This window comes from Trachypithecus francoisi, unplaced genomic scaffold (genome assembly GCF_009764315.1).
Source record: "Trachypithecus francoisi isolate TF-2019V2 unplaced genomic scaffold, Tfra_2.0 Lachesis_group10, whole genome shotgun sequence".
In the NCBI taxonomy this organism is placed as follows: Eukaryota; Metazoa; Chordata; class Mammalia; order Primates; family Cercopithecidae; genus Trachypithecus; species Trachypithecus francoisi.
Window position 1 is genome coordinate 45,830,191 of NW_022681455.1, and position 23,426 is coordinate 45,853,616.

Consider the following 23,426-nt stretch of genomic DNA (forward strand, 5'->3'; position numbering starts at 1 on the left):
TCCTCCCTCCCTTCCCTTGTCCTCCTTCCCCTCCCCTTCTCTGTATCTGCCCTTCTCTGTTGCCCTTGGATATTGTGTCCTTTCTTTCCCACATCACAGACTAGGGTTCTCCCAGAGTCTTCTTCCTTGTGCTGCCTCAAGCACTGAGCTATGACAGTTTTCCTGGGACTTCAGGGAAAGGAAGCAGGCAGCATCAGGCTGGGGAGTAGAGATCAGTCAGGTCCCTCCAGACAGAGCGGCATGTCAAGGGCTGGGACTCTGTCTAGGATTCCTGAAGCTCGAGATTAGGCTGGTGAAGAGGTGAGCGACAGCCAGGAAGACAAAGGGCAGCAGCATAGTAATCAGAAGTGTGTATTCTGAGCCTTTTGGCAGTACTGGGTCCTCTGGAGGCCTCTCCTTCCTGGCAAAGGCATCTCCTGACCTTTGGCTTCAATTTGATTATGCTGGGAACCAGCTTCAGAGTGCCTGTAAGCAGCAGCACTGGCCATGGCCATTGACTCAGAAAGGGGTGAAGAGGCAGGAGTGTCCCCATTCTGTTCCCTCCTCCTTCCTCGCCTTCCCCCGGCTCCCCAGTCCCCCGACCCTTGTTCTGCTGTTTTACTCTAGAAGACCCTGTAAGGAAGACAGAGGTATGGTTACCTGGGCTAGAATCTTGACAGGTTAAAAGTAACACTTGCTCTGCCACAGTCTTCCAGAGCTTCTCGAGAAACTCTTTGCAGAGGTGAGTGGTGAGGAGACTCTCAGGCGTCGTCAGGGCAGGTTTGTGGCAGGAGAGGGGCTTTGGCTGTCTTTGCTGTGATTCACACTGTTCATCGTCCAAGGTGAGGCAGCTCAGGGGGCTCTCACCATGACATCTGCAGCTGGAATCGAATGAGGTGGGACCTTTGGGTCTCCTGTCCCGCGTATGTTGGCAGACAGGGAGAGTGTGGGTTTGATCTTCATAGGGAAGAGATGCTGAGTGGCAGGAATGGGAAGTTTCAGGAAATGGTGGAGGGACTAGTACTCAGCTCTCTCACACTCCTGCCCCCAGAGCGCCCAGAGGCCCCTGGCAGACACGCTGTGGGTGGGATGGGTAGCCCTTGTGCTCATGCTGCAGATGAACACACTGAGGCTCCCAGTTGCAGCATGACTTGCACCTTCAGAGTGTTGGTGGCCCCCAAGCCGCGCTTTCCCAGCTGCTCCCCCCACCCCAGGTATTCACGCCTTTGCAGAGGAAGAAATGTGGGTGGGCCTGCAGTGCTGGTTGTGATTCTTAGCAGCCCTGATGGTTGCCTAGGGGATATCACCTGCCCGATTCTCACATAATTCTTACTCCTCTTTGTAGGGACAATGTCAATGGGAAATGGGAGGAAATGATGGGAGTATACACTCTGGCCGCAGCAGGGCTGCTGCGAATGGCTGTAGGCTTAAACATCCTTTGCACAGGGTGTGCTCTGTTTCTGGAAGCTTCCACGCTGATGGTGCCCTGTGGGAATACCCCACCCTGTCCTTGGCTTGACCCGGACAGTCTCCCTTCTCCTCTCCTCGTGCTCTTAGGCATCGCCAACACTCTCAGGAAGCGGGAAGACTCCCCTCTCCTTCCCCTGATTTGAAGGAAACAAAATTGGTCCATGCCATAGGGCAGTTTGGAGACTTCTTGATAAGGGCTCTGTCACACGGACCACCAAGCTGAACCCCCAGGGAGCCAGCAGGTGAGAGTCAATTACTGAGGGGCTTGAAAGAAGTGAGAGCAGGTCCAAGAAAGCAGGCAGCAGGAGGGGAAGGGCTGTAATTAAGTAGCCACAAGCCAAGGTGCTGAGTCTGTAGTTTTTAGGCTTTGAAATACTTCTGTTGTGCTAATGCAGGTGCTGCTGGGGGTGAACAACTGAGGGGTGTGGCTTTTTATGAGAGGGACCTTATTGTGAGAGGAGTAGCTTTGGATCTGTCTTCGTTAGTCCATGGCTGAAACACCGCCAGAGTAAAGTCTCAGAGTAAAGCAAGTCCTCCGCTTGTCAAAGTGACAGTGGAAGATTCTGGAAGATGAGGCCAATTCTGCTTTTCTGGCTGGAAGGAGGGCAGAGGTGCTGGTCTCTGTGAAGGGGTGGTCTATCCAGGATCCTCTGCTGGGCACTGTCCATAATTCCAGAGTGGAACCAGCCCTGGAGGAGCTGGCATCTCCTGCAGCATTGGTCAAGGGGATGTTTGCCTTGCCTCTCAAAATATTCCTTAGGAAAGAGGAGTTTCAAATAAATTTGGAAAACTCTACATTTTGCCTCTCTCTCCTGGATGTTTATCATGCTCTTTATCATGTTAAGGTCCTCAGAATTCCTAGGTGAAGGAAACCGTTTAATTGTGTTCAGCTCAGCATGTTCTAGCATTAGTCTGTCATGGGACCAAATTTACATAGACCCTAGGAAACAGCCCCTAGGAAACCCCCTTTTAAAAGTGAAATACTTCTCTGGTTTGGTTTTTGTTTCCGCAGGGGTGAGTAAAACACTTAGGGAGGGGACTGTATCACTGTATAAGACACAGTCCCTACTCTCCTCTTGTTAAAGAGGCAACACACAGCTCCTCAAACCCCCAGATAACCAACCAGCCTTGAGAGAAAGGTATGGGGAGAGATTTGTTAAAGGATCAAAATCACAGCTAGATAAGAGAAATAAGTTCTAGTGTTCTGTACCACTGTAGTTAACGATCATATAGTTTCAAATAGCTAGGAGGAGGATGTTGAATATTCCCAACACACAGAAATGGTAAATGTTTGGGAAGGTGGATATGCTAATTACCCTGATCTGGTCAATGTACATTATACTTATCAAAACATCATCATGTATCCCATGAATATATATAATTATTATGTATCAATTAAAAATATAATTAAATTTAAGAAAGAAGATAGTAGGTTGCCGGGGCTAAGGAGCTAGGGCAGGCTGAGGGTGGGAGTGGAGACCAGTAGGAGAAGAGGGAAAAAGAGTGAATGTTGGGATTGGGGAGAAGCAGGTGAGGCAGAGTAAGGAAGGAATGAGAGACAAAGAGGGCCCAGGGTGCTTGCTTCTGCAGCACATATACTAAAATTGGAAGGATACAGAAAAGATTAGCATGGCCCCTGTGCAAGGATGACATGCAAATTTGTAAAGCCTTCCATAATTTTTAGGGGGAGGCGGGGGGTGGGGAAAGTGAGGATGGTTAATGGGTACCAAAAGGAAAAATAGAAAAAATGAACAAGACCTAGTATTTGATGCTTGAGGGAAGGGATACCTCCTTTTCCATGATATGGTTATTATGCATCACATTCCTCTATCAAAGTATTTTATGTAACCCATAAATATATATACCTACTATGTGCACACAAAAATGAAAGATTACAAATTAAAAAAAAAAAAAAAGCCCAGGTGCAGGAGGAAGGCTGCCTGGTTCTGTCCTGTCTCAGGCTCAGGCCCACTTTAGCCCTCCCTCACTGGGTTCTTCTGGTCTGTAGGGAGCAGAGAAGTAGGGCCCTGACTGACAATTATTGGGTGAGGGTGGTTTGGGGTGGCAGCAGCTGTTTGGTCCCTGTGAGGGGCCAGACAGCCAAGAGTCAGTGCTCCTTCCTCCTCTGGGGACACTCCCTCCCTTGCAGTGATGCCAGGGAGGTGCAGAGTCAGTGGAAGGGGGTTCCTCTAATCTGTCCAGATCCATTAGCTGAGGGCAGAGGGCAGAGGGAATGTGACTCTGGGCCCCATTTTGTAACTGGCTGAAGTCTGACAGCTCACCGCTCAGAGGTAGAAAACAGAAGAAGAGAGGTGTGGAGAAAGGAAAGCAACTTTATTAAAATACTGGTGGTTAGGGTATGGCCAGACTCATGCCTTTGGAAGATCATTCCAACTTTTTAGGCTGAGGGAAGGGTTTTAGGAAGAAAAAGGTGTGGGAAATAGGCAGGAGTAGTGGAAAGCAGGTCCATGTGTCTGCTCTGTGGCCATCTCAGGAATGACTTGTGGGGAGGTCTGATTTGCATCATATTGACTTCAGCCCGGCAGTGGGGAGCTCACTGTTCCTAACTCTTCTTGAGTGGGAGGATCCTGCAGCTGGGTCTTTCTGCCTAGTTTGTTTCAAAGTTGGTCCCTGGAATTTCTAAGCAAGCTCGTAATTAGACAAGCGTGCATGGTTCACGGAAGTGCCTGGTGGGAAAGGAAGATGCTAAGAGTTTCAAAGTCTACCTCAAGGCTGAAAGCAAGAAGGGAAAAAAAAAAAATGTTTAAATGCATCTTGAGGCTGAGATACTGGGTTACAAAGAATTCATCACCTGGGGCCTATCTTATGCTCACAATCTCGGCGGCCTCAGGGCAGCCCTGGGACCCGAGAGTGCCACGTGTGAGGGCCAGTGTGTGTCCCTGATCTGGGATGCGTTTCTGTGTGCCCAGGGAAGGATGTGACACATGCAGTCATGCCCAACCGCCAGGCAGCACCTGTTCGGGGACACAGCTGCAGCCAGGACAAGGGGCATTCTTGGCTGCTGCTGCATGGCCACAGTAGCAGCTGCCTGGCTGTTTTCCCGCATTTCGGGTGTGCTGCTGATGTTGGGAGGTCCTAGTGGGGAAGGGCCACTCAGGGCCTCCTGTGCTTCTTGGTCAGTTAGGCTCTGTTCTGTCACCATCACCAGGCCTCGACCCACACCAGGCTCGGCTTCAGGGAGCCTCACTCAGTAACGCGTTTTGGCAGTTGGTCCAAGAGGTAGAGCAAATTTTAGAGCCGGGGCTCAAAGTCAAATTTATTTCAATTTATGAACGTGTATATGAGGGTAAAAAGAAAAGGTGTAGGTGGGGAGCAAAGGCAAGGGAGAGGAAGGGAGGAGAGACGAGGAAGTACCCAGGTGGACAAGGAGCCACCCCAACCAAGCAATTTCCTTTCTCATCGTACGGATTAGGGGAGAACAAGTTTTGGCTGCATTAGAAAGAAAAAAAAAAAGGAGAAGTAGAAGAAGGATTTTTTTTTAAAGGTAAAGAAAGCAGGCCAAGAAATTACTTAAAGGCTTTCTGAAGGCCTCACAGCTCATAGTACTTGTTCCAAGTTATATAAGACACAGGGGAAGAGTTACAGGAAACATATGACAACTAAGCAGAATTCCACTCTATAATAATATTTTTTTCTCATATAACTTCTTTAATCCAAGGATCTTAAAACACTTCACAAATTTGCAACAATTAAACCTCATGGCATAGCTGTGGGAAAGAGTGTTGTTTTGCTCCTTTTATGTATAAGTGAGCTACAGCCCAGAGCTTTTGAAAGAAAATGTTTCCAGAGCCTGCCAATGAAAGTGGCCTGGGTCTGGGTCTCTCAGAAAGCCTGGGCGCCAACTGTGTGCATCCAGGGAGATTCTGCTTCCGGGACGCCTCTCCCAGCGGCCTGCACCTCAATAGCAGACAGCAGATGGTAGAAAATGCTCGGCTGGGAAAAGGAAAAGCTTTGCTGGCTTACAACAAATAAAGAAGCAAATGCACAAATAAAGAAATAATAAAAATATATAATAAAATACAATGTGTAATAAACAGTTTTAAATAAAAATGTAAAAATTATAGTTCACTAAAATTTTATTCCTCTTTGCCTCGTTTTATTCCCCTTTTGCTGTTATATGTACTTGAAAAAGCAGCCATTCAGAATGTTTTTTTCCCATAATGAGAAGGAAACTGGGGAGCTGTCTTTTTTGGGGGTGGTGAGACCATGGGCCTGTGTGCTTGCGTGCGAGAGGACAGGGGAAGTGGGGAAAGGGGAGAAAGGCCTGTGGAGAAGAGGACAGTTGCCTTCTTCACCTTGGTTGAAAGAGCCCTGGAAAATATTGATCTCACTTTTCCTTCAGAATGGTAGAAAGTATGAGAACTCTGTTGTGGCCTCAGGAACCAGGTCTGGCAGGTGGCACAACATGCCAGGCTGGCAGCTACAGTGGGGAGAGTGGATAGTTTGACGCCAGCACAGCCCGGGACAGCAGAATAGCCCACCTGCCCCAGAACCTCCATCTGTTACTTGGACAGTTGACATCAGCACACAGGAAAGGCTGAGAGGAGGAACAGGGCCTTTCTCCTCAGCAAGCTTTTCCTTCAAGTTGAGATTTTCCTTCCCAAGTTGTGCTTTCCACAACTAAGGATGCCTTGACCCTTCCTGAGGGTCTTGGGCTAGAAGGTGATAAAAGGCCTAAGGGGTCGGAAGTGCCTGCAACTCACTTGATGTCTTTTCCCCTCAGTTTCTGCATTTGAAAGACAGGAATAAAGATATTCACCTCTAAATGCTCACGGATATTAGAAAGTCTTCTCTTTCTTTCTTTCTTTCTTTCTTTTTCTTCTTCTTTCTTTCTTCCTTTCTTTTCTTCTTCTTTCTTCCTTCCTCCTTCCTCCTTCCTCCTTCCTTCCTTCCTCCTTCCTCCCTCCCTCCCTCCCTCTCTCCCTCCCTCCTCTCTATTCCTTCCTTCCTTCCTTCCTTCCTCCTTCCTTCCTTCCTTCCTTCCTTCCTTCCTTCCTTTCTTCCTTTCTTCCTCCTTCCTTCTTCCTTCCTTCCTTCCTTCCTTCCTTCCTTTTCTTTTCTTTCTTTCTTTCTTTCTTTCTTTCTTTCTTTCTTTCTTTCTTTTCTTTCTTCTTTCTCCTTCCTTCCTTCCTCCCTCCCTCCTCTCTCCTCCCTCTCTCCCTCCCTCTCTCCCTCCCTCCCTCTCTCCCTCCCTGCCTCTCTATTCCTTCCTTCCTTCCTCCTTCCTTCCTTCCTTTCTTCCTTTCTTCCTCCTTCCTTCCTTCCTTTCTTCCTCCTTCCTTCTTCTTCCTCCTTCTTCCTTCCTTTTCTTTTCTTTCTTTCTTTCTTCTTTCTCCTTCCTCCTTCCTCCCTCCCTCCCTCTCTCCCTCCCTCTCTCCCTCCCTCCCTCCCTCTCTCCCTCCCTGCCTCTCTATTCCTTCCTTCCTTCCTTCCTTCCTTCCTTCCTTCCTTTCTTCCTTCCTTTCTTCCTCCTTCCTTCCTTCCTTCCTTCCTTCCTTCCTTCCTTCCTTTTCTTTCTTTCTTTCTTTCTTCCTTTCTTGACGGACTGTCACTCTGTTGCACAGGTTGCAGTGCAGTGGCATGATCTCAACTCACTGCAACCTCTGCCTCCCGGGTTCAAGCGATTCTCCTGCCTCAGCCTCCCAAGTAGCTGGGATTATGTCTGCCCGCCACCATGCCTGGCTAATTTTTTGGTCTTTTTAGTAGAGTCGGGGTTTCACCATATTGATCAGGCTGGTCTCAAACTCCTGACCTCAGGTAATCAGCCCCCCTTGGCCTCCCAAAGTGCTGGGATTACAGGTGTGAGTCTATGCTGTATTCATAAAAGACTTTCATCTTCTTTGGCTCAAAGAGCTGAAGCTAGTGAACCCCAACGATGGTGATACCAACAATTCCTTGCTATTTGATTGTGTCCAACATTTTGCAAAGTGCTTCCCAGAATCTGCTCCCATTAACCCGGGTTGAGGCCAGGCTTCACAGATATTTAATAGTCTCATAATAGCACTCCATTTGTTTTAATTCAAAGATCTATGGAAGGATGTCATTGATTTTCATTGAGCTTCTCCCCTAAACTCTTAGGGGCAATTCTAAACTATCACTAGCAGAAACTGGTCATGGTTGGACTCCACTGGCCAGGATAGCCAGTTCTGGTAGTCAGAACTCACACAGGAAATTGTAGTGAATCTGCTTTGTTTGAGTATTTCAGATGGGTTGTCAACATCAGTAAAACTGCATAGCTAGTTCTACCTACCTGGCAGCCCAGTTCACCTGGACCTCTCAGGGGCTGTGTTAGGGTCTCAGATCTTGTCATCGTGAATCTGGGCACTGCTTCTCCTTTCTTCTCCATTCCTCTTCTCATCATCCCCTCCTCCCATTTTCTAAATGCCCAAAACATAAAGAGCAACGGAATCATACAAGAGAGGTTAATTTTGAAAGGAGGTGAGCTGCATAAACAAGGATCTTTGTGTAGTTCTAGAGAATATTAATATTCTGACCAAGTTTGTTGTAAATATATTTCCCTTATCTCTTCTAACCTGGGGACAGCAGAGAGGGAGAGTCAGGGAGTGGGAGGGGGCCTTCGGATTTTTGCCCAGGGTTACTCAGCAGGGACATGGTTTTCCTGATGTTCCAGAAGGGAGGGGAGTCCACTGCGAGCTCCACCACGTGTCCCAGTATATCATGTTGACTCATGACCAGATCTTGAGAAAAACTCACAGAAGTCAGGAAATTCCTGGCAAATGCTCTCATCTCACCCTCTGCTAACCCTGCAGGGAGAGCATAGGTAGGGTCAGATCGGGGGACATTTTTAAAAGGAAAAATCAAAGCATGTCTGTAGCTTCTGCATGCCTGTGGTGGGACAAAGAGTCCTACCAGGCCTGGCTGAAGAGGCGGAAGCAGCTTCAAGCCCCAGTGACCAGGGGCAGCCAGCGCTGGTCTGTTTCTTCATTCTAGATGTTTATTTCTGCAAAAGTTTTTCCCCCTCTCCTTGGTGTTGTTTCCCCATGGGGAGCAGCATCTTTCTTTTTGAGCAAAGCCAAATGACCAAGGCACCCCCACCCGCTTCAATGGACAGGGCCAAATTTAGAGTTGGGGTTGCTCATTTAAGCTTTGTGTATAATTGAGCCTGGCGCAAAGGGTTATCATTAGGAGGAATGGCATGAAATGAAGGAATGGAAAAGCTCAGACCCAAATTAGAAAAGATGTCCTGAGGGAGAGACACAGTGGCAAGGCTGGGAGCTCTGGTCTCAGAGGAATTCTTAGGAGAAAGGACTGGGCATTAAAAGTGCCTGGATGGGACAATTAGGGAACTGAATATGGCCTTGCCATCTCTTGGGATTATTTGCTTCTAAGTGCAAGGGGGTGGTGGTAAGAGGTGGCAACAGACACCAGAGGCATCAGCTGTTAAGAGCCAGCGTCTGCTCCCAGGGCACCATGGAATGCTGAGAGAAACAGGATTATCCTCTTACCAGACGTTTACCAAGTGTGTTCAGGGTTAGGCAGTGTTGCTTTATTCCCCAAGCAAATGGAAGGTGCTAGAGGACTCAGCCAGTTCCGCTGCCCTGCCACTGCCCTGCCACAGACTTCCTGAACATCCTTGTGAGAAACCTTGCTGCCTATTGCTTTGGGGAACAGAGCCATCACCTCCCTCCTCTTCAGATGGGGCGTCCCCCCGCTTGGTTGCTTAGTGTGGGTTGGGGACTTGGCAAAGGGACACCATGGAACAAACCAAGGAGGCTTTTTCTCTGAGGTGCCTGTCCTGGCTGGTGCATCTGTCACCCTTGGCTCCTCCCGGAGGTCCTGGAGCTTGATGGTGTGAACAGGGCCCAAGTGAACCCCATGTGGCTGGGTGCAGCTTACCTGTTCACCCTGCAGGATCACTCCTCCTACCTGCCTGTCCTGGCTGTCCCCCTGCCCTCCTGTTGACTCACATGGGAGCTGGCAGCAGGGGGCTGCGGTCGTTCCTGCTGCTTCTCGCCAGACTGTCTCTGCTCCCCACATTCCTGGTGGTGTCCTGGCTCCATGTGACCCCGGCTTCTAATATTCTTGGGTTCGTTCAGACTATACAGCTGGTCCAACTCTGAGCTTCCTGGCCTTGTTAAAGCCAAAATGCCGTCTTTTACTACCCCGTTCTTTCCATCAAGTTCTTCAAACAACCCGAGTTTTACAAGCAAGATGACTCTTTTGGTGAGCTCTTCCTCTGGGGGCAGGGAACCTGGGATTCAGTAGGGCCTGGACTGGGTTATATCATTGTTTTTTTTTTTTTTAATGGTAGTTTTACAAAATAAGGTTCAAAGGTGAGTGACCCTCCACGAGGAAGGACTAAGTGGGTTGACTTGGGAGCTGTTCAACCCTGGAGGCATTGCTAAGGAGCATAATCTATTTTGCATTTCGTTTTGTGAGCCAAAGTCAGTTATGGCATAGGAATAGCTTTCTCATGCTGTCTCTCTCTTTCACCATTCTACAAAAATATTCATGCCAAAGAATATGCAGGTTGTATAAACATCCCTTCAAAAAGCACATAAAGAGATTATATATAGTCACATATGTCTCCTTCCAAATGGGTGTGTTCCTAGAGATGCATAGAGATATCTTTCACACCCTATATGTAAAAAACAGCCAATTTAGGAATTGGCAGAGCAGCCTTGCCTAAGTGAGTTGAAAACTTTGGCTCAGGGCTCTCCAAACAATCCCATAAAACCCATGCTTGCTTTTATTGAATGGTGATGCATGAAAGACCAAGGGTGGCCAACTTGAATGAGGGCAGGAGCCAACGTTCACAGGATTGTCATAAAGGGTGGCAGGAAAGTTTCTTTTTACTGAAATTCAATCTATTCCTAGAAAAAAATGGCTTCTAATACCGGTTGGCTGGATGTCATTCTTATGTTCCCTTCTGCTGTAACATCATTTGAGCTCATCAATGTTCAAGGTATTACTTTTACATTTGGTCTTCTTGCCTACAGCCTTACCCCATCCATTTCAGACTCCACTCCACTGGCTGCCAAAGTAATCTTTTTAAAAGGCAAATCAAATCTATTACTTTCCTACTTAAAACCCTTTGGTGGCTCCCCACTGCCTGCTAAAGTTTAAATTCCTTAGCTTGGTAGACAAACTCCCTCAACCTTCTGTCCTTGTTACCCTTTACGCCATTCCATGAAGTCCCCCAGACCCATGCACGCTCCACTCCAGCCATTTCAGACAGCCTTTGAGGCCACAGTCTTCCAAGCCTCATGCATTTGCACATGTAATTTCCTCCCCAGGCATATGCCCTGGCCATATGAGTGGAACAGTGATAGCATCTGTGGTCAGAGCAAGGGGGACAGGAGGATGATGTGGTAGAGTGGGGGGTGGCACTTTTAAGTAGGGTGGCCAGAGAAGCACACTTGAGAAGGTGACTTTGAGTGAAGGCTGAAGGAGATGAGGGAGATAGCATGCAGATGTCTGAGGGAGGAGCATTTCAGGCAGCAGGAACAGCAAGTGGAAAGGCACTGAGGTGGGAATGTGCCTGGTGTCTTCAAGGAATAGTTGGAGCAGGGTGAGCAAAAAAGGGATGAGGTGTCTGGAAGCCTGGGTGAGGACCATGGGGCTCTTGACCCAAACGCTGGCCAGTGTTGCCAGTGGGAATGAGTGACCTGAGCCAGCAGCTTGACTGTGAAATGCTTGGAGGTTGCAACACTTTGTTTATAATGCAGATGAGTGTAAGAGTGGTTCTGAAAGTGTCAGGCTCTAGACTTTACTTTCTCCCAACCTGCATCCACACAGTCTCAACAAAGCCATTTTAGTAGAATTTGACACCCTGATGACTAAAAAATCAGACATCTTTGAGGAGGCATTAATGTTTAGTTAGGGTCCAGGACTGGGTAAGTAATCCTCATCCTCAGGGGCCTCCTAGGGTGCTTAACCCATACCTGATCTATCATGTTCTCAATATCAATTTGTTTTATCAGCTCTTCCCATTCCCATTGTATAAACATTTATGGTAATGCCATATATAGATCTTTCAAGTGCTTGGACAAAATTGTGAATTAAAGTGTCATACTTCTCCTCCACCTTTTTATTGTGGTAAACTATACACAACATGAAATTTACTATTTTAACCCTTTTTAAGTATACAGTTCTGTGGCCTTAAGTACATTCACACTGTTGGGCAAGTATCACCAGAACTTCATCCTCCCCAACAGAAGCTCTGTATCCTTCAAGCACTAATCCCTCATTTTACTTTCTGTCTCTATGAATTTGACCACTCCAGGAACTTCATGCAAAAGAAATCATACAATATTTTGTGTGCTAACTTTTGTGACTGGCTTATTTCACTTGGCGGAGGTCTCCAAGTTTATCCATATTGTAGCATATATCAAAATGTCCTTCCTTTTTAAAGCTGAACAATACTCCATTGTATGTTTGTGACACATTTTGTTTATTCTTTCATTCATGGAGGGACACTAGGGTTGTTTCCACCTTTTGACTCGGGTGAGTAATATCACTATGAACATGGGTGTACGGGTGTCTGGTCTCACTTCTGTCTCTTCCCTTCTTTTAAGGTAGTCTTTGAGCAGAAGCACCTCTTGGCTGCTTGAATCCATCTGGATGGCTGCCCTTCTCACTTTTCCTGACTAGGCTTTGTTAACTCAATTGATGATGAAGGCTGTTTCTGATGAGCTCAACCCTCAGCCTCCGGAAAATTAGGCTCTGAATGATATATACAGAAATAAATGTGTGATGACTTTCCTAATGTCACTCTTTGGGAAATCACTAGCATTGCTGGAAGCAGAGACTAGGGATTTCCCCAGGGCTGGGCCTTCTCATTCTCAGATGGTGGCCCCTCAGGGGTTGAGGCCACAGAAGATGACCAGTATTCTGCCTGGGGGAGTCAGTGGGCACATCCCAGCTAGGGCTCCTGGGCATCTCTTCGGAGGTCCTGGTCCACTAGCTGCAGCAGAGCCTGGATGAAGCTAAGGCCGTGGTTTCAGCCACCCTGGGCCAACCCGCCCCACTCAGTGGCTATAGACTGCATTGCTACTCTCAGGCAGCTGACCTAAACAGCAATTGGACTTGAACAAACAAAATTAACATTGCAAAAGAAATTTATATTTAAAAAATCGCATGCTTTCAAAATAGAGGATGCCCAAATATGAGAGAGAATGGAATGAACTGAACAAACATGGGTGTTGGAATCAGCCAGATACAGATCAAGACATGGGTCTTATCAACCATGGGGTTTGTGCAAGCCATCTAAATTCTGTGAGCCTCAGCTTCCCTATTTACAAATGGATATAGGGTCGTTAAATGAAAAAAAAAAAAAAAAAACCCTGAAACTTGCTTTTATTGAGCAACACTTGTTGCATATTAGAATCACCTGGAGAGCTTTTAAAACCTAGGATGCCTGGGTATGACTCGTAGAGATGCTGATTTAATTGGTCGGGGGCACTGATAGTGTTTATAAAACTCCCCAGGTGATTTTAATGTGCAGTCAAGGTGGCATATAACTGGCCTAGAGTGTAGAAGACCCTCCTCAAACGCTAGCTCTCCTGAGTCCTCCTCCCACGCCTGCAAAAACTCTGCAAAGCACATGCTTTCCCTCACATGGAATAGCCTTGGCATCAGCTGCCTTAGTTCATATCACAGCTCTGTGCCAGTGACCAGGGTTCCTAATATAGCTAAGCTTCAGTTTCCTCAATGGTAAGATGGGATTGATGACAGAAACCACTTGTAGTTTTCTGTGAAGATGAGATAACACATGACTTGGAGTTCGAGAGTACTCAATCAATGTCAGCTCTTACTGTGAGCATGATCAGCATCAAGTCAAGAATCCCATCATTTCCACTGCAGCCAGCCCTTCTCACCCTCTCCCTCCCCAAACCCCAAAGCAGAGAAACCAACCCTCCTGTTCCCTGCAGAGGGCTGGTCAGTTCCAGCTCTCCTGCTGAGCCACGTTCCTAGGAGATGCCTGGTGAGAACTTGGGATCAGATTGAGTCAGAGGTATTTGTAGACTTGACTCACCAGGTCTTAAAACCAGAAGATTGCCCTGTGGGTCTCATGACGTTCCTGGAAAATAAAAGAAGTGAATATTATTGGGCTGAGTTCATCAGACACTCAGCCCTCCCTTTTGTATGCCGGTGGTTCTGAAGACAGCAGGCAGCAACTCAGCCAAGTCTGAACCATCAAAGGCAATGGCCTGGTTGCAGTGCTGGGAGATGTTGCTTCTCCTGCAGACAGGTCTGTTCCTCTTTCCATTCCTCTTCTCCTCCAGTCCCCCAAGGCTATAGACTTTCTCCTCCCTCCAGGTTCCTGGGAAAATGTTTCTGAGAGCTGCCTCTGGTGAGGTGTGTCAGAGCTGAGCTATTTTCGAGGGTTGGGTGTGAGCTGGGAAGGGGCCACCCAGATTCCAGAGAATACGAAAGGGAAAGTTCCCCTTCTGGACCCAGGATTTCTGGAACCTTGCACTGAAGCAGCAGCCAGGTAGGGGACCCATTTCTCTGAGACCTTCTTTCCCCACACCCCGCCACATCCCTAACAATAGTAAGTCCTATTGTTTCCACGTCCCAACTATCTCCAGAATCTACTTTTCTGCATCTCCAGAGCCACAACCCTAGCAAAAGCCACGGTCATTTTATAATTTCTCACCTGCAACTGCAACCTCCTGTTTCTACTGTTTCTATTCTGTCTACACCTGTCCTCCCAGCCTGCCACCAGCAGACAAGTAAATTTTTCAAAATATAAAACTGATCATGACACATACACGCATATGCACATTTAAGCTTAATACCTTTTCAAAGCTTCACATTGCTCTTGGGATACAGGCAAAACTTCTAACAAGTCTGACAAGGCCACGTATATCAAGATTTGGTTTGGCTATGAGTGACAGAAAACCCAAGTTAATAAAGGTTTGAGTAGATAAGATTTTCTTTTCTATGTGAAGAGTCCGCAGTTCAACCAGCGAGGATTGGCACAGCAACTCCTTTAAGTGATGGGGGACTCAGACCACTTGAGTTATCTGCTCTGTCATCCTTAGTATGCAGTTTTCACTTCACAGTCCAAGAGGGCTGCTTGAGTTCCAGCCATTGCAACCAAATCTCAGATCACAGGAAGGAGGAATTGCACACAATACTTCTACTTGCATCCTTCTGTGCAGAATTTAGTCACATGGCTACAGGTAGCTGAAAGAGAGGCTGGAAAATGTAATTTTTTTTCCAAGTGGTCATAGCCCAGCAAAAAAGGAGGAAGAAAGGGAGAATTGATATTGAGTGATAACTGACAGTGTAAATCATATAGTACTCCTCTCCTGAGCATCATTATACTGCATGCCTTCTTCCCTTGGCTCTCTGCACTCCTGTCACACTGGCTTTCTCCAGATGTTCCACACATTTGCAATACTCCCTCCTGCCATAGGCCTTTGCTTATTCTTCAGTGTTCTCTCCTCCCTCCTACTTAATTACTAATCCTTCAGAACTCCACTCAAGCAGAGTTCCCTCAAAGAGCCTTCCAGAGGTCAGACCCTCCTACTTAGAAGGGATTTTTTATGCTCCTCTTCTATGTTTAGCTTATAACATGTAGATTCTGTCACTGTTGCAATCACACATTTGTTTTGTATGATTATTTTCTGCCCTCGTGATGAGGACAGAGTGTAGGCTTGGTTTTGTGCACTATGGAGCATCCTGCCTGGCACACAGTTTGTGCTCAATAAGTATTTCTTGAATGAATCAATGAATAAATTTAGATATTACCTAAAATGTATTAAAGGGGGGCCAAGAATTAGGCAAAGGATTTTCCTGGGGCAAGTCATAGGGAGTGGCTGAGAGGGGTTGGGAGATGCATTCTAAATAGTCCATCCAAATCTAGAAGGCTTTAGGTGTGACAGAGAAAGTGTTGACCTGGAACTCCGAAGACCTGTTTTCTGATCTCAGCTCAGCCATCAACAGCTGGGCCACTGCCTAGAGACAGAAATGGTCAGATGTTGGGTATATTTTGAAGGTAGAGTTGGCAACAATTGCTGGCAGATTGAATGTGGGAATTGAGGGAAAGAGAAGGGTCAAAGATTAGTCCTGGGTGTTTGGCTGAACACACGGAAGGCCATTTATGGAGAAGGGGAAGCCAGTGGAAGGAATAGCTTTTAAGGAGAGGGTCTGAAGGTCTTATTTGCAAATGAGCCACATGTTCCCGTAGCCAGGTGCACACTTCAACTCTTCCACAGAGGAAGCCTAAGCCCCAGGCTGGTGAGTGTCAGTGGTGAATAGCAAATGGATGTAAAAAAGGTTAACTGAACACCAGCCCACCCCGCCCCCCCAAAAAACGCCCAGACAACTGGCCTTTCAAGGTGCATAGTTACCAGTCAAGTTATTCAGCTCAACTCAGCAACAAGATTGAAGAGAAAGTGGTCAAAAGACCTCGATACCAGGTTTGGTAGGAAGCAGTCACTTTGGGCTCAAAGCTCAGTGATGAGGGAAAGCATGTCCATGCATGGTCACTGCAGAAATCTTTGAAAATTCAGAAAATTACAATCCCAGTACATGCCGAACATGCCTAACATCACCATCCATTTTCTCCCAAGCTTTATTATACACATTTTCCTGTAAGCAGTGGCACTCATCTGAATAATGTGATGTGGCAATTTCCCTTTCTCATTAAACAGTATCATACATGTTTCTAAGTTGCTTTCTAGAGAGGTGTACTGATCTACTCAAGTAGAATCAGAGTATTAGAATGCTTCTCTCCAGGCAATCTTTTTCACAATGAGTGTTAGCAAAAGAATACTTTGACAATTTTATAAGTGAGAAATAGTAATTCATTATTATTTTAATTTGCAGGTTTTAAAACATTTCTAGAGAGCCTGACCACTTCTCAAATGCTTGTTAGTTACTTTTTTTTTTTTTTCAAGTGACTTTTGCAAAGATATTTCTAGGCTTGGAAGAAACCAGAATAACCACTATTTAGTTAAATCCCACTTCCTTCACCTCAAGAAGTAGTATCTCTCCCCTCAAAAACCAATCATATGTATGAGGGAGATAGGGTGGCTAAGCAGAGAGAAAGAAGTGCTATGGTGGAAAGTTTGCACTCAGTTGCTGGGTGACAACGGCTCATACCCCAGCCTCTAGTCCGCCTTCTTGCGAATGAGGGTGAAAGTTTTATAAGCAAATCAGTGCTAACTATAGCTGGTGGGTGTCTGCTGTGCAGTTCTTTTGGATTTCCGCCCTAATCTGATCTGCCATCTGGGTTTTAATATGCACAGAGAGGAAATCTGACTTGGTGAGGTCTGCACCCCTATGTGCTCTTCATTGACTCTGTGGGAGGACAGAGAGCCCACGGCCTGATCTGCTCCTTCAGGTAGGGACTCTGCCTGGTTTGGCTGTGTCTTAGAATATAGTTTAGCACCTGGCACACAGTAGGTTCTTAGTACATATTTGTTCCATGACTGAATGATCAGGATCCTGAAGGGATAACTAGCAGAGAGGAGACACTGCTCTCTCTGTTCTCACTTTTGTTCTCAGCTGTGTCACCAAGCAGTAAGTCACTTTCTCTCACTGGCCTCTACTTCCTTGTTTTAAGCAATTAATCCAAATGGCAGCAAAGATTCCTTCTAACTCTGAAATTGTGTCAAAACATTTAACCCAACTTTGCTTTAGTTTCCTCATCTATGAAATAGGCAGGATGAAAATGTCAATCTCCTATGAGGGTACCAGATAAAATACAGGATGCACAGTTCAATTCGAATATCAGAAAAACAAGAAACACATTTTTTAAAGTATAAATATGTACCCAATATTGCATGGACTCGATAAATAACCGGAGTGCTGAATGACCAAACAACATTCAGCTGGATCTGTTTACTGCATTTAGAGTCGTGTTTCTAGACTGATGATGATTACATGGTGTTCAGCTGACAAGTATTTATTAAGCATCTACTATATGCCAGGCACTGTTGAGGCCCTGGTGATACAGTGGAGAATGAAATAAGCAATGTCTCTGTTTTCTCTGGGCTTAAATTCTAGCTAACAAAAAAAGTACACAAAATGTCATGTAGCCATCATGCTCAGAAGGCTAGCAAAGCGGGCTAAGGGCTAGAGACCATGTGGAAGGCTGAGAAAGGGAGTTCTGAGGAACTCAACTCTGCACCTGAGAGCCCCCAACCTCTACACAGACCTGTGTTTGTACAGCAAGACTCTGATATTATTTTGTAGAAATCCCCAAAGATGCATAAAAATGTCATTGATTCAAAAAGCTCGTGCACCAAATTTGGGATAAAATGAGCAGTTGCTTGGATGGAAGAGACCTATAAATCATTTAGCCAATTTTAGCTGAGCTAGGGCTGCAACCAAGTTTCCTGACAGCCAGGAGAAAGTTCTGGGAGGTGATGTGGCTTGTGAAAACGGTGATTCTGATTTTCAGTTTTGTTTACCAGTGTGGTTGGGTTAAGTCTTAACAACTTTTTTACATGTTTTAAAGTTTTAGCTGAAACAACAGTGAAGGGTTTCTCTTTGAGACATCTTTACACTCACTGAGCCAGTGTTCTTTGGTTCAAGGTTTTGCTGGGGCCTATTAAGTTAATGGCTGTAGAGATCACCTTTCTTTCTTTTTTCTTTTCTTTCTTTCTTTCTTTCTTTTTTTAGATGGAATCTTGCTGTGTTGCCCAGGCTGGAGTGCAGTGGCACGATCTCAGCTCACTGCAACCTCTGCCTCCTGGCGATTCTCCTGCCTCAGCCTCCGAGTAGCTGGCATTACAGGTGCATGCCACTATACCCAGCTAATTTTTGTGTTTTTAGTAGAAAAAGGGTTTCACCATGTTGGCCAGGCTATCTGCCTGCCTCAGCCTCCTAAAGTGCTGGGATTATAGGCATGAGCCACCGTGCCCAGCCAAGGTCACCTTTCTTATACCTCAGGTAGCCTGGAGAAAACTCAGCATCACTGCTATCACTCACTACCTTTATGATGGCATTAGGTCTCTAGGTTGCTTCTACCCTAGAATATTCTGTGTGCTTCCCTCTATTTGATTTTACACATTAGACTTCTATTTGGTTTAATATAGAGGTGTTTTTGTCTGCTACGAGAATTGGATATGTGAAGTTCATTAATATTTCTCAAGTAAATCTAGAAAAAACAGTTTGTGGAGTTTCTCCTTTATCATTTTCAATTCATAGTGGTTGAGTTCTTAGAAGTAGCCATGATTCTTGGTTTATAAAAGAAGATAATCACAGACATCTGAGGAAATGTAGTTTTGGTGGAGGAGGGGCAGTTCTGTGAAAGTCAACAGCAGAAAGTACCCATAAGCTTTTTCTTTCTCTTTTTTATTTTTGAGACAGGGTCTCACCCTATTGCCCAGGCTGGAACAGAGTCGTGTGATCATGGCTCACTGCAGCCTCAACCTCCCAGGCTCAGGTAATGCTCCCACCTGACTTCCTGAGTAGCTGGGACTACGGGCACATGCCATCATGTTTTTTGTAGAGATGGGGTTTCACCATGTTGCCCAGGCTGGGCTCAAACTCCTGGACTCAAGCAATCTACCAGTCTTGGCCTCCCAAAGTGCTGGGATTACAGGCGTGGGCCACCATGCCTGGCCCCATGAACTTTTTCCATCAGAGAAGCTCTCAGGCACATTGCTGGCTTCTCCTCAAATGCTGTCACCTGAGGAATAATTGCCTCTCTGATCCTCTCAGACACAATTCCCACACAAACTAGACATCTGGGGCCTGTGAGCTCTGTGAGAACGTTGTTGGACACTGGAGTTGGGAGGGATGAGGGACCAACCTCTCCCCAGATGACTAGGGCTTCTCTGAGTCTGAGCCAGACACCAGATGAAGGAACAGCTCACCCATGACGAGGGTGAGAGCACACATGTTCACAGGCAGCGGGGGATATGTTTACTCACTGACTCTTTCATCAGGTCACCATCCCCAAGATAATAAGCTGAGGTACTCAAGCAAGTTCTGCCTTTGAAAAGCGTGGAATCCCCAAAGGGCGGGGCACCAGGGTGGGCACCCAAACAGACAATGCAGAAAGCCAAGTTCAGACGATTCTAGCTGGAACCGGGAGAGAAGCCTCCAAACCTGGCTCCAGTAAAACTCAGAACTGTTTCCAGGGTGAGCATGGACCATCTCCCCAAAGGCCGCGACCAGGGTGGCTGAGATAGCTGAGTTAAGGTAGCTCGCATTCATGTGGCTCCTTTGATCTGAGGTTGGTAAACCTTGTTACCATACCCAGTCACAAAGAACTGCCACCTGCTTTCTACCTGGAAGGAAGCTCAAGGGATTAGGGGAGAACTAACAAAAGTCAGTCTGTAAAGTGCTTCCAGATTTTTAAGTGCGTCCACTGTGAACTTAGATCAATGCTTTAAGCTGCAGACTTTTGAAGGCAGGATGATCCGTCCTGAAGGGTTCCAGAGGCCACTGGGCCCAACCTTCTTATATAAATGGGAAGATGAAACCAAGTCTCCAAGGAGGGGTGGGACTTGCCCAAGGTCCCAGGGCATTTTCCGGCAGAGCAAGAATCAGCACTAAGGTCTCCTGGCTCCCGGCCCTGAACTGTTTCCCCTCCACCCTGAGAGCCTAGCTCTGCTGGGGCAGTGGAAGGTCATCTGTTTAACACAGTTCTGTTTTCGGCCATCTTGGGGAAGGCCCTTCTTTTCATAGTCTTCACGGGCTGTCCTTGGCAAGATTGCCTCCAAATAAGCTGCAGCATGGTCCCCTGCCTGCACCCCCCCTCTGCCTTCACACCCGTGCCACCTTTGGAGACCCAGTGGAGAGCCAGGTCAGGATGCCTTCTTGGACTCGTTGATCTTCTCTGCCCCTGAATACCTAGGCTCTGTACCACACCCTCTTCTCTTTGTTCTCCGGTCCTTAACTGCTCATATAACCCACTTTTCCTTACTGAATTGCAAGCTCTGAGGGGTAGGAAATACATTTCCACCTTTTCATTCATTTCAGTACCTAGCATGGAGCTGGGCATAGAGTTGGCGCACAATAAATGCTGATGAGCATGCATGCCTGAGTGACTCTTTCTCGTTTCTTCCCTGACAGATTCGGAGCCCAGTACCTTGGACTCCCAGTCTTCGACCACCTTGTTTCTCTCCTCGGAGGAGCCAGGCCCCTCCACCGCTGCCCTGCCGTCTCCCTCCTCCTCTTCCTGCGAGCCCCAGGCCTTTTCCCCAGGTCCGCCAGTGCTACCCCCGCTACTGCCTCCGCTCCCCTCAGCCTCGGCGCCCCCGGGCTCCGGCGCCTCCTGGCGCACAGGCCTCTACTCAGTCGTCGCCTCCTCCCTGGAGACCTCCACGCGTCTGGTCGACTGGCTTCCCGGCTGCCCCTCGACCACCTCTCCCGGCACACGCGGAGATGACAAGGAGCGGCCGCTGCCCGTCCTGGCACCGGCCGAGGGCCCGGAAAGGAGCCGCGCCCCGCGCTCCAGCACAGCGGGCAGGGAGGAGGGCACCGTGGACGCGAGTACATCCCCGCCGCCCCGCGCCCAGCCCGCCGCTGTGGCGAGCTTGGAGGCCCACGTCGGGGACATCCTGGTGGAGCTGCGGACCATGAACGGCCACCTGGACATCATAGCGCGGGCTCTCACCAAACTGGCTTCGTCCCTGGGGCCCCAGCCTGAGCCCCTGCCAGATGCTCCGGATGCCAACTAATGGAGCTCAGCGAGGCTGGGCCGCCCCGGGGCCAAGGCATCGCGTGCACCAGGCATCCCTGCCTGTCCTTCCTCAGCAGCGAAGCTGCGCCCAGCGGAGGAGCGGTTGCTCTGCGCAACTGCCTAGGGGAACGCATGGCCCTAGCGCTTCAACGTGAAACAGACCCGGTTGCGCCTCACACCCTCCTCCTCGGCTCTCTCACGGCGGGGCCTGCCCCGGCTTCCTGGCCCTTCACATGCCCTTCTCTTGTCTTGATCTCCTAGCAGAAAAAGTGCCTGGAGACGGCGGTGGCACCCTGCGAAGTATGCTTAGAGAAACACTCTTTCACATCCCATTCCTGTGACTTCCGTGTGGCGTGGAGGGAGAGGAGCTCAAAGCATGTCACCAAAGCAGCAGCAAGGCCAGCTCCAGCCGTCCTCCCTGGCGGCATTGGTGGGGCATCCATCTCTGGTGACGTTCACAAGTTTGTTTGTTTTTAAAATCGTTTTTGGAAAAATGCTTTTTTTCTCATAACCACATTTCAAGAAGTCTGGAAAATAGAGAAGTGAAAAAAAATCTGATGTATTTGGGGAAAAGGGGGGTATTTAAGTCTTTCTTATGAGTAAGAAAGTATTTTGTGTAATAAAAAATTTTATATCCACTTTCTGGGCGTTGGGCTCTCCCTGCCACGTTTCTTCCTGTGCACGGCCCCTTTCTCTCTGCGCTTGGTTGCTTGTCCCAGCCCTCCTATAGTCCTTGAGTTTCTGAACTTTTCTCATACTTGTGAAGTATAAGCTTCTTTTTAAATTTAATATACTTTATTTTTTGTTAAGAGACAGTCTTACTCTGTCACCCAGGCTGGAGTGCAGAGGCGCAATCTCAGATCACTGCAGCCTCTACCTCCCAGGCTCAAGTGATCCTCCCACCACAGTCTCCTGAGTAACTGGGACTACAGGCATGAGCCATTACACCTGACAAGAATAAGGTTTTAATGGTTCTTCTGATTATTTCCATAACTCCCAGATCTCCATAAATTTGATAGACCCACTCCTCTCATTTGGACTGAGTGGAAACCAAGTTCCAGAGGGACTGGGTAATAAATATGGAGGAAACAGCATCCCCAGCCTCTACTCACTGCCAGAATGACCAGCTTCCCCAGCCGAGACAACCAAAAAATGTTTCCAGATATCGCCACTGTCCTCTGGTTGAGATCCACTAACCTATGTAGAATTTCAAAAATTTGGGATGACCCTTCTCCAGAATCTGGCTTTCCATGGTGAGGCAGGGCTCTTCTCCTCTTCCTATTAGAATTTTAATCAAGTGTGCTTCTTTGCTAGAAGCAAACATGCTATACTGTTCTTTCTTCAGAAACAAATGAAAAGGCCATGCATGGTGGCTCACGCCTGTAATCCCAGCACTTTGGGAGGCTGAGGCGGGTGGATCTCTTGAAGTCAGGAGTTTGAGACCAGCCTGACCAACATAGTGGAACCTTGTCTCTACTAAAAATACAAAATTAGCTGGGCATGGCGGCGCACACCTGTAATCCCAGCTACTCGGGAGGCTGAAGCAGGAGACTTGCTTGAACTCAGGAGATGGAGGTCGCAGTGAGCCGAGATCACGCCATTGCACTCTAGCCTGGGCCACAAGAGCGAAACTCTGTCTCAAAAAAACTCTGTTTCAAAAGAAAAAGAAAAGAAAAGAAAGAAAAGAAACAAACAAACGAAGGGTCTGAGACCACATTGCACAAAATAAAACCCTGCTTGCGAGCACTTGTAGGGCTCACAGCTGGTGTTCTGAGGCTGGTAGAGTTTGTGCACCTCTAGTGCCTCACAGACTTTGATAAGCAGGAGCCACGTGGAGAGCTAGTGAAAATGCAGATTCTGATTCAGAAGCTCTGGAGTGGAGCCTGAGACTCAGCATTTCTAGACAGCTCCAGGGAGACGCTGATGCTACTGGTCCAATACACACTGTGAGTAGCAAGAAAGTAATGAGGGATTGTCTGCTCTGGAATTCCTGCTGATTGGAGTTGCCACTGTTCCCCAGGAACTTCTGCTTGTCTTTGTACCCCACAGCACCTAGATTCCTCAACTCTAACCAAAGCTTTGGTTGTTTTTTTTTTCAGAGTGTGTTAGCTCTGGCCTCCTACTTCTAAAAATGTTCCAGTGAAGTTCAATCTAATTCAACAAACATTTATTGAGTGCTATAATGCTGATGCCTCAGGGGACACAAGATGAATCGGATAAGGTCCCTGCCCTCTGGGGCATCCCAGCCTGGTGTCTCACACAGGGAGGGATTATCAACAGTTCCAGTGTGTAAGCAATTTCAAAGGGGTGGAGAGAAGCAGCAGGGTGTGGTGAAATTAGT

The 23,426-nt window shown here is 47.4% G+C and overlaps 1 protein-coding gene and 1 non-coding gene across 3 annotated transcripts in view; both read left to right on the forward strand.

The window, feature by feature from the left end:
• Positions 1 to 21,724, forward strand: part of RUNX2 (RUNX family transcription factor 2) — a 242,214-nt gene extending 220,490 nt beyond the window's left edge. For both annotated transcript variants that reach the window (XM_033217352.1, XM_033217356.1), the window contains one exon: positions 20,476 to 21,724. In XM_033217352.1, the coding sequence (XP_033073243.1) occupies positions 20,476 to 21,083 (608 nt within the window). In that variant the 3' untranslated portion in view covers positions 21,084 to 21,724. The remainder of the gene's footprint in view (positions 1 to 20,475) is intronic.
• LOC117088808 lies at positions 3,024 to 3,130 on the forward strand. The gene has a single exon (XR_004439340.1). It is a non-coding gene; the product is annotated as a U6 spliceosomal RNA (small nuclear RNA).
• Positions 21,725 to 23,426: the final 1,702 nt, after the last annotated feature.